The sequence below is a fragment of the Oryzias latipes genome, chromosome 20 (assembly GCF_002234675.1).
Source record: "Oryzias latipes chromosome 20, ASM223467v1".
In the NCBI taxonomy this organism is placed as follows: Eukaryota; Metazoa; Chordata; class Actinopteri; order Beloniformes; family Adrianichthyidae; genus Oryzias; species Oryzias latipes.
The window spans coordinates 1,633,625-1,647,594 of record NC_019878.2 but is presented as its reverse complement, the minus strand read 5'-3'; the positions used below and the strand labels follow the sequence as shown (position 1 = coordinate 1,647,594).

The following is a 13,970-nucleotide window of genomic DNA, read 5'->3' as shown; positions in this document are numbered from 1 at the left end:
TCGATGGGCTTCGAAGTAAAACATGAAATCAAAAGGATCACGAATACAAAGAGTTCAATAGAAAAATACTAAAATGAACTAACAAACTGACTAAGCTATACTGGCATCCCTGCCCTTAGACCCCCCCTTCGCGGTAAGGAAAAACTCCCAAAAAAAACGGATTCCGGAAAAAACGAAGAAACCTCAGGGGTGCCCACATGAAGGAGGGATCCTCCCCCAGGACGGACAGGCGATTTACCAGAACTCTTAGAGAAGAATTAACTTATCTAAATCTATAACTACATATATAAAAGTCCAGCAGACGAGCTTCATCCAGCCGTGGTTGTGGGGACAGTCAAAGGCGCGAGTCGAGCCGGAGACAGGAACCACAGCCAGGTGTAGGAGCAGGAGCAGAGACGAGGTACTCGGTCAGGTACAGAGCAGAGACGAGCCAGAGACGAGCCTGAGACAGGATCCACAGCCAGGTGTAGGAGCAGGAGCAAAGGCGAGGTAAACGGTCAGGAACTGGAGCACGAATGAGCCAACTGGAGTCTGGAAGCACTCCCACTCCCCAGGAGGGGAGAGGAAAAGAATGACAATACATGAATCGCACTGCACCAAACAGAGGCATGGAGAACTAAATGATAAATTATGATCAAGAATAGAGGAGAGGAAGGGTAGAAGTAAAAAAAGGAAAGAGGACAGAACCCCAGTGCACCATAGTTACCCCAGCTTCAACTTCTAGCAGCCTTTTAAAAGAAATAGTTATTATTAAGTTTAATTTAAACAAATTAACATTAAGTTAAATAATCTCTGAATACTAACTAGTCTGACAATAAGCCTGTCCAAAGAGGAATGTTTTCAGTCTAGCTTTGAATGTAGAAACTGAGTCGGCCTCTCTTCCATGAGCTGGGAGTTTATTCCATAAGGCAGGGGCTTGGTGGCTAAACGCTCTACCTCCAACCGTACTTTTACTAATTCTAGGAACCACAAGCAGTCCTGCATTTTGCGAGCGAAGTGTTCTGATTGGTTGGTAAGGGACTATGAGGTCCTTAATATAGGACGGGGCCATTCCATGTAAGGCCTTATAGGTTAACAGGAGGATCTTGAACTTAATTCTAGAATCAACTGGGAGCCAATGGAGCGAAACTAACACAGGAGTGATGTGATCTCTTCTGCTAGTTCCAGCTAACAATCTAGCTGCTGCATTCTGAACAAGCTGGAGACTTCTTAAGGAACTCTTAGGACACGCTGCTAACAAGGAGTTACAGTAATCCAGCCTCGACGTAACAAATGCATGGATGAGTTTTTCAGCATCACTCTTAGAAAGTAGATTTCTGATCTTAGCAATATTCCGCAGGTGAAAAAAGGCAGTTCTACACGCCTGAGATATGTGAGCCTTAAATGATAAATCCTGGTCAAGTAAAACCCCAAGGTTTCTAACTGTGGAATTGGGGGCTATACTTATGCCATCCAGGGAGACTATCTGAGCAGACAGAGCATCTCTGAGGTTTTTAGGACCAAGTATAATGACCTCAGTTTTTTCTGGGTTCAAGAGGAGGTAATTAATTGTCATCCAGGTCTTGATGTCACTGATGCAGGCGTTCAGTTTCTCTATCTGGTCATTCTGGTCAGGCTTCATGGATAAATACAACTGCGTATCGTCGGCATAACAATCAAAATTAATGCTGTGTTTCCTGATTATGTTTCCTAGGGGTAGCATATAAAGCGTAAACAGGATCGGTCCCAAGACTGAGCCCTGTGGGACTCCATAGTTGACTCGAGTGCACTGAGAGGAATGGCCATTTACATTAACGAACTGATACCTATCAGACAGATAGGATTTAAACTACTGGAGAGCAGATCCTCTGATCCCTATGTCCTGCTCTAATCTATGGAGTAAAATACTGTGGTCGATAGTGTCAAAGGCTGCACTGAGGTCCAACAGGACCAGAATAGAAAGTAGTCCCTTTTCTGAGGCCAATAACAAGTCATTTGAGACTCTAACTAGTGCAGTTTCCGTACTGTGATGAGGTCTAAACCCCGACTGAAAGTCTTCAAAGTGGCTGTTGTCCTGTAGGTGGCAGTAAAGCTGCTTAACTACAACTCTTTCTAGGATTTTAGAAATAAAGGGCAGGTTTGATATCGGTCTATAGTTGGCCAAGATGCTAGGATCCAAACTGGGCTTTTTCAGAAGAGGTTTAACAACTGCATATTTAAAAGACTGTGGCACGTAACCCGTTTCCAGAGAGGCATTTAGGTAAGAGGTCTTTGTTTGTCTGCAGGAGTTTCACAAGGGTTTGTTTTTGGTCATAATCTGTACTGATGGTACTTATCTTCTGCTGTCTTTGTGTGAGTGTCTGTCCTTTGATAGTCTGCCACCTTCTTCAAGGACTCTGGTAGCTTATGAATCACACTCCAACAATTCAAACTCTAATGAAGGCAGAGCCGCCATGTACGACAGCTAGCAGGACAACCAGAAGCAATGTGGAGTTCTGATTCTTGTCCAGGGACTGTTGGGGGGCCCCCCCTGCTGACGGCAGGAAACACTAGAACCAAACCTATGATTATGCACCTGGAGCTTCAGCGCCAAGGTCACCCAACAGCCTGATGTGCTCATAAGACCGTTTCAGTCCCCCAATAATAATCTCTGTCAAAAAAGCACATAAGGCATTCTTCTGGAAAGCCAAATGAGGGCAGTGAATGTGAAGTTCATGAAGCAGCTGAAACAAAGGACTTGCCATGCTTTTGTGTCACTTTTTTTTTCCTAAAATCAAAAGGTTTGTGTAAAGGAGTTTGAGCTGCAGCCCACATCTAGAGCTTTTCTTCTCCGTATCTTAATTTCCTGCAGTTTCTAGCAGTTCTTGACAGGTGAGCGTCAGTGATCTCTGATGCTCCTCCCTGACCGTTTGGTGGACGTGCGCCGGTCCAGTGAAGGTTATTTCTGAAGCTTGTGTTTGTGTGCAGCTGTGTCGTCTCCGTCCTCCTTCACACTGAAGAGCAACACCATCAGCACCACCGGCCCCACCTCTTACTACCCAGGTAACTCGCACCCACTCCCTTTGACAGGTCTTTCATTATAAATCAGCAAAGCGTTGACCTGTTCTGCACAGAAACTGGGATTTGTGAAGGGGGGGGGGGGGGGGGGGTGAGATGTTTGAGCCAAATCTGCAGGCACAGACATGTATAAAGTGAAACAGGAGCAGCTTTCCTTCCTCCTTGTAAAGTGTCAGCTGTCATGGAAAACCTTTCAGGAGAGGTTCTGAACGGACCAGGCGGTTCTGAACGAGGATTGGTGAGCTAGAGGGAGACTGGCGGCAGCAAAGAGCAGACAGTCATCACTGAAGCTTCCAGTCCAGTGTGTGGGGGGGGGTCACATGAAATGCACTAATGTGGCTCCTTCTCTTCTTTGTTGCGTCTGTGTCCCTCTGTTTCTCTGTCCATTGGTCTGCTGCTGATGTTCCTGACCACAGACCCTTTTGTACCGACCGCCATTCTTGGTGAGACTGTTTTCCTGTTTTCCTCACAAACACAGAACCTGACCAGCTCAGACAGACAGGAAGCAGTCAGAGAAGTCAGAGAAAAGTGCAAAGAAGAGGAGGTTTTTTTTTTCTTTGGCTTCCATCCATCCCTGCTTGCTTCTCTTTTGGCTGCTTTGGGATTTAAGTTTTCATTTGTTTAGTTTCATTTTACACTTATAAATCAAATTCTTTACAAACAAAAACGTTTTTTGTCTTCTTCCATAGTTTTAAACTGATTTTCATGTAGGTCCAACAGTTTTTGTTACGGTACTAAAATAATAAGCGTTGTTTTTTTTATTTTGTTTTCTTCATTTATCTTCATGTTCTGTTTGGGTAAACTGGCGGTGGGCTCCACGTCATCATTGCATTCACAACATTCCTGCGTGTTGTGTTGATGTCATGTCTGTCTGTGACCTCCGACCTCTGCATGGAACCAACACACTTATGTGAATGGGGTGGGGGTGCAAAAACAAAAGCACAAATGTGGTTGGTAACAGCTTAGGAGGCGGGTCCTGGCCTTCAGCTGCAGGCTTACTGTTCATTTGAGGCTTGAGGCTGACATGACAGTTTAATGATGTGAACATGGGACGACTGCAGCACAGACTCCGCTCATCATCATCATCTTTAATGTTACATCTGCACGGAGGAAAGAATACCCCCCATCAATGAACAGAAAAATGGGTCAACGGCTAAACACTGCTGCACACTTATGATGTCATCACACACCAACACTTTCTTTCTTGAGAGTCATGCTTTGAAAAGATTTGAAAGTATTTAGTGTTGTTGAATAATTACTATTCCCATCTGTTCCTCACTTCCACCTCCAAGGTGTTTAAACTAAAAGTCTAGAGCTAAAAGCGTCGACAGAACCAGAGTTCTTCTTAAGTTACACCTGTGAGACCAGGTGCTCAGTCGGTGTCGTCCCTAGGGATAGGTGACGCTCTCATCTGTGTGGAGATTTTATAATCCTGTGTTATACCATGGTCCGGGTGAATACTCGATTCTGATTGGCTGCTGGGTGTGCATTAAAAAGTGATATACCACAGGATAACCGCACAGTGAAAAAAGAAGTTCCGGTCAGCTAGCTTAAATCTTCTGTATCACTGCGCTGGCTTGTTTAAAACAACCTTTAGCTTCATCATCTGGACAAAAACAAGCAGTAAGAGGAGAACTTTCTTTCTGAACTGATGCTTTATTCAAGCCATCGGAAAGATCAGCATATATATCGCAGAATCTTGACTGCAGAGGTGGTGCGGCGCGACGTAACAAATAGTCCGCTTTTTGTGAGAAAAGCCATCCAAATTGGAAAAAAACAAGAATTAAGGACTAAAAACTGGTTACTATTTATTTATTTTGTAAGTGACCATGGTGTAAGCGGGTTAATGGCCTTTGAAGTGTGCATTACCACTTTCTAACGCAGTTCGCGGAAGCAACCGTTCAGGCTTCCACGGCATGCGTTAAAAAGTGATAATGCACACTTCGTAGCCCCTTTAACCCTTACTTAACAAACATTAGCTGGCATAGCAGTTTTTTTGTTTTTTTTGCTGTAGCTGGAGCTGACATTTCATGTTTACCTCAAGGCCTGCAGTCCGTGTGATACTTTAACCCGTGTGAACTCAGGATCCTCAAACACTGAGTGGTGAAGACGATAATCTCTCTGCAAGACAGGATTAGAAAAAGGATTCAGTCAGTTGTTCAAGCCTAGCTCAATGCTATCATATGACAAAAAAAAAGATGCATTCACAAAGGGACCACCTCCATGTCACATATCCCATACACACGTGTGTGCTGGAATGAAACTAAGCATGTTAACATGCATAGAGCTGCAACACTGATTCATCCTGGTTTGATTTGTTCAACTAACTGCTCATAATATCCTGAAAGACGCTCTTGCTGCAGGTTGAGGCCTTTGCCTGAATGCATAGAAAAAGTAAAAACCTTCTTTGAGGTGAACAAAGTGTGGATTCCTTTGACTCAGCAGATCAGAAAAGCAAAACTGGGAGAGATTTGAGTCTTAAAGCTTTCTGATGTTTATTTTTGTTTTCCTTCTTGATTGCACTTAGTTAGTCTTTAGTCCGTTTCTGAAGGAAAGGCCTGGTCAGGCCGCTGGAACCCTCAAGTGAAAGAAAAGAACAGTGCAAAGTCATTTTGAATACAATCATTAGATTCTAATGCTAATTAGATTGCAGGTAACCAGGTGAGCCAGGTTAGGATAGATGTGTCATCAATTCCAATAGATGAACTGTTTATTCATGTTAGCTGTTTATGAGCTGCAGACTAGCTGAAGCTGAAGTTGTTGCTTATCTCGTGTTTCTTCTTCTCTTCTATCTTTCTCTGTCTAAAGTGCCAATTAATGGTAAGTGGGTAAATCTGGGGTTAAACGGGAGGCAGGGGTCTGTCATCACCACGCATGAGCCTCACCCACCACCTGCTGTAATCATTAGCGTGGCAAAGCTTCATTTTTACCCTTTGTGAGATTTGTGAAGTCACACTTCCAGCTCCTCCCACCATCTCACCTAGAACCAATCATCTGTCTTTCTCTGATTGCTTCCTTTTTTCCAAATGGTTACACCTTCATCTCTACGCCCATCTCCTCTCCATGATTGGTAGTCAGGGATATTGGTTCTGACTGGTCAGGCCCCCCTCAGCCTAGCCAATAGGAACAGAGTCAGCGAGTGTAGTTGAAGGTATGTCCAGGACAGCTAGAAAAACAGATATGGTCTGTAAGGACTCTGGTATCTTCTCTTTTCACACAGCAGCTCTAAGAAACTGGACCCGCTTGTGGACCACTCCTCATAGGTTCTAGAGCACTGTTCTTGCAGTACTGGAACTGGGAAGGCCAGTACCCTGTTGTACTGGCCACTAGCCACATAAATCACTTAGGTGTACCGTCCATCCGACTACTGTTACTGGTGGCAGCCGTGTGAAAAGAAACCATCATCATCCTCTTTCCAGACATTTGATCTGACGCCACGTCGTGTACGTGTGCCTCCATTTGTGTTGTCATGGAAACAGTGAGGCAGGTACAGATGTGGACCAGGACTCACTGAAAATTCCTCACTCTTGAAGACTCTCTGTGGTTTCGTCAGCTGCGTAACAGCATCTATGTTGTTTTTATAACGGTTGTTCTGTTTGTCCAATCACAAAACAACAGATGGAACTACATGAAACGTGACATTTTAGTGGTTTGATTATCAAACGTTCTGCTGTGTTACATCCGTCCTGGAAAGCTAGACTCATTATTATGAAGCTCTGAAAATGTTCTGGTGGATTTAGTGCTAAGAAAAAAAGGAAAACACGAGAACAGGAGAACCTAAACTTTGCCTGAGGGCATGAGAGTTATTAGAAAATGAAAACTATTCCTGTTCTATATCAGGTCATGGTACAGGATATATACTAAATCATTTCACTGTATAAGCTAGCATCACCATCATTATACATCCAAACGCTAGATGGCAGTTTCTGTAATACATTCTAGGATTTCCATCATGTGGCAGCAGTTTGCACTTATTGCATACACGAGTAATGGAAATATTGTCCTGCATTTGTGGTCTTTTTTTTACTTTGTAGCAAAGCTGTGAATCTGATGCAGCGCACTAGCTCAGCTAGAAGAGCAGGTTCGGTCTGAAGACAGTCATAGATCTTTCTCCGCGCTCCTGGTTTGCCTTCACTTTAGTTTTGCGCTTCCTAAAACTGCTCAGAGTCTTTCGAGAATGAAGCTGAATCAACAGAAATCACAGAAACACAGAGACACAGAATTTGTTTCCTCAGTGCTGGTGGTTCTGGTTCTATCTGACACAGCCTGCTCTGGTCCAGTGTGTCTTTGCAGCACAAGTGTCCAGCACTGGTCTGATCCACCTGTGCTCTCCACTCTGTTCTTTCTCCAGATGACAGCCACACCATGACCAGTGAGACCAGCAGTCTGGTCCAGTCCCACTACAAGCAGCGCGAGTCGGAGCGCGAGGCGCCGCCCTATCAGACGGGACAGCTGCATCCTGCCATCCGAGTGGCCGACTTGCTGCAGCACATCACGCAGATGAAATGTGCCGAAGGCTATGGCTTCAAAGAGGAGTACGAGGTGAGGAGCAGCAGCTCCTGTTCAGTTCAGAAACCCAAAGGCTTGTGTAGCGCACACTCTGCTTGGAATGGAAAGGTATTTAGGCTGAGGCCAACAAAGAGTCCCAGACAGTTTGGGTCCAATGGAAACAGATCTCATGAGACCGCTGTGGTCAGTGCTTTGCACACAGTCAACCAGCTCAACACACCCACTGACACAACACACAGACGTACACACGTCTGTGTGTACGTCTTACCATGGAAAATCAGCAACGTGTGTATTAATGAAAGCTATCATTTTTTTGACCTGAGAGCTGAAGGTCTCTGTGCTGCGTTTGTCACATTAGACGTTGAATTAAAGCCCCGAGCAGCAAAGCACGCAGGCAATACTCAGCCCCGCCTTTTTGACCCGCCCCTTTCTGAGTGAGCAGCTGCCACACCCCTCTCACCCCCCCTCTGGCCTTGGCCAAAGAAACTTGAGTTGTGTTCATAGACTTAACTTGGTGTAATGTGTGGGAAAATGTGAAAAATGGTTGCTAAGCAGTAGATGCTGTAGCCATCCGGGGTGGGGGCATCATTTTCATTCAAACACGCAGAAGAAGAGTTGCGGAAACAACCGGATACATGCAGTCCAGAACAGCTGCAGGACACGAAGACTATTGAAAACTGATGAAGATGAAGCCTTCTGGACCAAACCACAGCAGCCAGAACACAACGCAGTCCCAACCTTTCCCAGTCTGTGGACCTGTTCCCGCCTCCTCCCAGGCTCCTCCTCTCCTCTTTGGATATTGTCCAGACAGCAACAGAGGAGTGGCAACAAAAGAGCCAATCAGGATCCAGACGTGGTCCCATGATTTCTACAAGCCTTTGAAGTGTCTTTTCCAGCCAGATGGCTGGTGTTCAGTGGACAACCACACAGTCCGCACCGCTGGGAAGCACCTCAGTAAAATGGCTGTCTGAAAAGCAGAGCAACGAAAATGGAGGCTGAAAGGAAAAGGAGGCAGCGTGTGTGTGTGTGTGTGCTTATGCGGGTGTTCTGCAGTTTTCTTATATCAAAAGAAACTCACTAATGGATGTTACTTACCTGAACCCCCCCGCACACACACACACAAACATATATATTATAGATTTTTCCTCCAGCTAATGGGCCAAACTAGCAAATGGCTTGTGTATTTATTTGTGTGTCTTAATGTGTGTGTATTCAGGCCTGGTTGCCTGCTAGCAGGCTGCCCTCAGGGCTAATCCATTATACATACTGAATTCACACAAACACACACTCACAAACACACACGCGTGTTTTTCAAACTCGGTTTCTAGGGTGTTAATGTTGAGGACTTTTCCAGTGGCTGTCCTTTTGTCCACTAAATGAACACATTCAGACACAGGAAGTAAGTCCATTGTGCGTGAGCGTAATCACAGTTTGTTCCCGCCACGGCTGCAGATTCTTTGCACATGTTTGTATTTTTCTGAGTCAGGATGCTGCTAGAAACAGAACAGACTAGGTTAATTGCAAATGTGTGATGAGGGAACCGATCATGAGTACTGCTCGTATTATGATCTGGATGAAGGATTTGGACCTGCGTGGAGTAAGTGCCGAGCAGAAGCAGCTTCCCCAGCCTTCATTGAGTCTCTGAGGAAACCATGACCATGAAAACCGGAGTCTTCTGATCATCCAGATATGCAGCCTTCTGCTCCGAATTCATCTTCATCACATTTGAAAAACCTCTTCAGGTTAGATAAATATTGCATCAACAAACAGATGGGTCAGTCTTGAAAATGACGCCACATGCTTGGTGGTATTCCGGGCATGTCTCTGTAAGACCGCATTTTCAGAGGGAGCGGTGGAGCTTCAGATCTCCGGTTTTGTCAGAATCACTGCCTCACTTTAATCCAAACTGATGCTTTTCTGTGTTTCTGTGTGAGATAGAGTTTGATCAGAGCCATTCCTGACTCAATCCTGTCCAAACATTTGGCAATAAGTGTCAGAATTTTAGAGTAAGACCTGGATGCCTGTGCTTTGATCTGTTGATTTTCTTTAATAACAGTTGATCAAGTTTTAAAGAATCAACAGGATCAGCTGATTTCCCTCTCATGACTCTTGTCTCCCTGATCCCTCCATGCTGCTCCTTTACTAATTAACCTGATTGGACAGCTCAATGAGGTAAGATGCCTGCTGGGCTTTCTGATTTCTCTCCTTCTGTCTTTTTCTCAACCAGATCAGGCACTAGTTGCTTCAAACACTGCCACCTATTAGCACTCTAGCTCAATGTTAGGTGGTCACCCATCTCCAGCCTGTGCCTGTTTGTGTTTGGGTCTTAGCGGTCAGCATTTCTGTAAACCCTGAAAACTGAGAACAGGTAAAGATCCTCCACTTTCAACACAGTTGAAAGAAAGGATGAAGTAAACATAAACCAATTTGACCAAGCTCTATGTGTTCTGTGGAAACCTTTAGGATTTTGTGTCACTTACTTTGGATTTAAACGTTTGACTCCTAATTGAGGTTATGTTGTGGCTCTTTAAAAGAAGTAAACATACAAACGCATTTGATCACCTGTGGTTATTACAATTTAATTCACATCAATTTAGGGAAAATTATGAGATCCTTTCAACCAACCCATTCGTCCGTCTGTCCATCCATCTATCCAGGTGCCTACCACAATCCCCCCCCACCACCACAACCACCAGTCACCATAAAGTCTTTCCAGTGCGTCCTGGATCTGCTGGGGGGCCTCAGCCAGTTGGTCAAACCTGTCTCTGTCTCACACCCTGTCTCTAAGGAAAGACCAGCTGGTCATTCCTTAGAAAGGAGCTGATTCCTATGCTTAATGTTCCATCTGATTTCAAAAAAGGACCCACACCTCTCATCTAAAATGTTTTTGTCCATTTGCCTGAACTCCTGTAAGGTTTTTCACACATGGCACCATTTTAAACCTGTGTATAGATGCATGTCCACTCAGAGTGCAGAGCTTCTGCTGGAAACAAATCCATCTTTCCATCATCTCAATGTTGGTTCTGCAGGTCTGCTATTATGATGCTGTTATTTCCAGTTGTGTCAACCGATGTGCCAAAGGTTCTGTGAGTGTGGATTCTCCAGGCCTTCAGAGAACAGAACCCGTTAGTTCTGCTTCTCTGGCTTCATCCTTTACTTCTGCTTCAAAATCAAAATCTTATCCATGTTAGAAGGTTTGACGCTCCACCATTATTGCAGAACTGAGACAAAGCCCTGGTCTCAGGTTTTAAACTCTGAATCTCTTTTTTTCTTTCAGAATGTTTAATGTAGAACCTCTGAGAAAGATTTTACACAGACAACCTGCTTAACTCAAAGTTCTCTCTTATTTAAAATCCAGTCTGGAACAGAAACTGTGTCCGGTTTGTAATAAGTGTCATTCAGAAAACCCCAGTGCTCACTGACTTCCCTTAAAATATATGTATTTGGAAATTGGACTAGGAAATGAGGCAGAAAATGTCAGGCATTAAGGTGTTTCTTAAAATGTAAAAATCAAATTAAATTAAGGCCAAATCCAAATTGTTTCCCTACCCCTTCGGCTTCTCCCTACCCCAATATTATAATTTATAATTTTGTTTTGGGCAGATAGTGTCAAAATGTTTGGACTTTAAGCCCAGTCAATGACGTTATAATCAGTCGCCGTTCATCTACGTTAGCACTCAGCTGCTAGCGCTCAAAAAATGCATAACGTCGGTTTATGACTCAAAAAAGTCATGCGAAAAACCAAAAGTCATTGGTGGCTTCATAGAACACCAATGTGAAGAAATGTTTCTCCTCTGCGTCACAAGCACCACCTGGATCACTCTACCAGGGATGGGATGTCTGGCCCCAAGTCACCTTAGACTGGGGGGGTGAACAAGTTTGACACCAAGAGCCGAAATATTTAACTGTGAGAGTCAAAGAGTTACACAACACACTGACCAGCCAAGACGTACACACAAACACACATTTAAAGCTGTATTATTGTCCATAACACACTCCTCTCCCTACAACACAACAGCAAGTATTGTTCTTGTGTTTATTTCAAGGAAAGTGTCCACCCTGAATACACACATCAATGCAGCTTAGCCAGAGTTAACACAGCGACTACCCTGGAGGTCAGACACCCCCTCCACACACACAATATAGAAAACATAGTAACTACCAGACTGGTTCATCAGTGTAGCCCAGTGCTTCTCAATTAATATTTCCCCTGGGAAAAAGAAATTTCCCACACACACACACACACACGCACACACACACAGGTAATATATTATGTTAGTATCTATAAAAATTGTGTAAGTAAATATATATTCATGTCATGTTTGTTTTTCAATGTCAAGAAAGCACTTCTCACAGAAATCATCACACATTGTGTTGTTTTACGTTTTTTCTTCATTGTTTCCACATTGAAGTGTTAAAAGGAGCTCAGTTTAAGCAGATGATATACGTCCAGTCCACCACCAGATGCCGCTGTTCTGTGTGGTTTCAAAGCCCCAAATTGTTGGTTCATTTTTCCGCCACAATTACATGAACCCCGTGAACGCTTCATGGGGCTTCTACTCCCATCCCTAATAAATACTTGTGATTTAATGGAAACACAGCAATTGCAAAATTGTGTTTGTTTTTTTCATTTCTAGAATTTGGATAAAGTTTTGCACATAGTGTAGTGGAATCACAGCTGGTGTGTTGTTAAAGACCAAATCCAATGAAAGTTGTGTTTTTGGGGTGTTGAACATGTTCTAGAATCTTCTCACGATGTTTAAAAGAATGTAAGATTAAAACGGCATTTCTGAGTATTTCTTTATTCAAATCGTGGTGAATCAGGAGCAGATGAAAAAATGTGGTTGGAAAAAGTTTGCAGTTAAGACACAGCTGATGCAGTCGGCGGGCCATGAGCTTCCTGCTCTGCTCCATTCTGATGCATCCTCTATCAGACACATAGATCCATGAACGTCTTTGTTTTCCTCGTCTGAGCTGGAATCTGGATCAGAACTGGACGGATGGATGGCTCTGATGTTGATCACTATTTTTGATACACTGCTAACGTTAGCTTATACTCCCCCCAAAATCCAGAGGCGAGTTTCCGATGAACTCCTGCCGCTGTGCAGAAACTGTCCTAGAAAATGACACAGGTTTTAGGAATTTGCTTAAAAACTGCATAATCATAACTAAAAGACCACTGGAAACACTTTGACAATAGATGAAAAGATGATTGGAGTGGGACTCTAAAGTATTGGTGTAAACAGATTTTGCACAAGCTCTTCATCTTCAAATGCGAGTCAGAGTAGCTAATGCAATGCCTTCTCAACTGTTCTCTGACTCTGTGTGTGTTCTCAGGGGTTCTTTGAGGGACAGTCTGCTCCATGGGATTCAGCCAAAAGAGATGAAAACCGCATGAAGAATCGATACGGCAACATCATCGCTTGTAAGTATCCTTTACCACCGGAACACGCTAAAACACAGCTATCTTTGTTTGTTCTGAGCAATTAGATTGTGTTGTACCTGTGCTAGTTGCAATGACAATAACTGATGATAACGACAATTCATTCAGTCATTCATTCATTCAAACTTATTTTGCGGTGTGTGTGTGTGTGTGTCAGATGACCACTCACGTGTGCGTCTGCAGCATCAGGATGGCAACGGTGGTTCAGACTATATCAACGCTAACTACGTGGATGTGAGTAACTCTTAGTTTCGACAATAAGAGTGTCATCATCAGCTGATTCTTGGAACTGTTTGTCTCTTCAGGGATACCACAGACCCAACCACTACATTGCCACTCAAGGTGAGGCGTCCTCCTCTGCCCCATGTGCACGATTCTCAGTTCTGAATCCTGCGTGTTTCTGCCGTTTTGCAGGTTTTCTATCCACCTAAAAGCTGAGCTGATAGTAGTAGCTAAACTAATTGAATCAGTTAGTTCAAAAGGGGCCCAAGTCCAAGAGGTTTGTTTTTCCAGGAAATGATTTTAATTGCATAACTTAAAGGGAGGCTACACCAAATGATTCATACTTTACCCAGATTTAGCTCCAGTTCATAGCTTCCGAATGCTAGAATATGAAGCACCTCACTTTTATAATTACAGAGGACTAGCAAACTAAAGTCTCTGGACTTGGGCCCTTCTTGAATTAAACAGGGGAGCTGCCATATTGGATAACTAGTGCTGCCATCTTTGGGATAAAGCTAAACCCATGCAAGAGAGGCCCAAGTCCAGGAATTTAGCACTTAATGCATTTTAAATGTCAAGCATAGTCAATACATTACAACAGACTTGGGACTTTTTAGCACATAATCAGATAGCTTTTCCCTTGAAGACCATAGAACATGTAATATCTCTATTTTGAAAAGTTGTGGACTTGGGCCCCTTTTGAACTAACCGATTCAATTGATCTTAAAATTTATCACGAACCAAGAATTTGACACATTAT

The 13,970-nt window shown here is 43.7% G+C and overlaps 1 protein-coding gene across 14 annotated transcripts in view; it reads left to right on the top strand.

Annotated features, from left to right (window-relative positions):
• The window catches only part of LOC101160890 (receptor-type tyrosine-protein phosphatase mu), a 156,686-nt gene that overhangs the window by 122,348 nt on the left and 20,368 nt on the right, over positions 1-13,970 (top strand). For 5 of the 14 annotated variants that reach the window (XM_023949905.1, XM_023949900.1, XM_023949897.1 and 2 more), the window contains 8 exons: positions 2,947-3,021; positions 3,453-3,479; positions 5,845-5,856; positions 7,388-7,578; positions 9,709-9,717; positions 12,883-12,970; positions 13,146-13,222; positions 13,294-13,330. In XM_023949905.1, coding sequence (XP_023805673.1) covers positions 2,947-3,021; positions 3,453-3,479; positions 5,845-5,856; positions 7,388-7,578; positions 9,709-9,717; positions 12,883-12,970; positions 13,146-13,222; positions 13,294-13,330 — 516 coding nt within the window. The remainder of the gene's footprint in view (positions 1-2,946; positions 3,022-3,452; positions 3,480-5,844; positions 5,857-7,387; positions 7,579-9,708; positions 9,718-12,882; positions 12,971-13,145; positions 13,223-13,293; positions 13,331-13,970) is intronic. The other 9 variants (XM_023949898.1, XM_023949910.1, XM_023949904.1 and 6 more) reach the window with 5 other exon arrangements.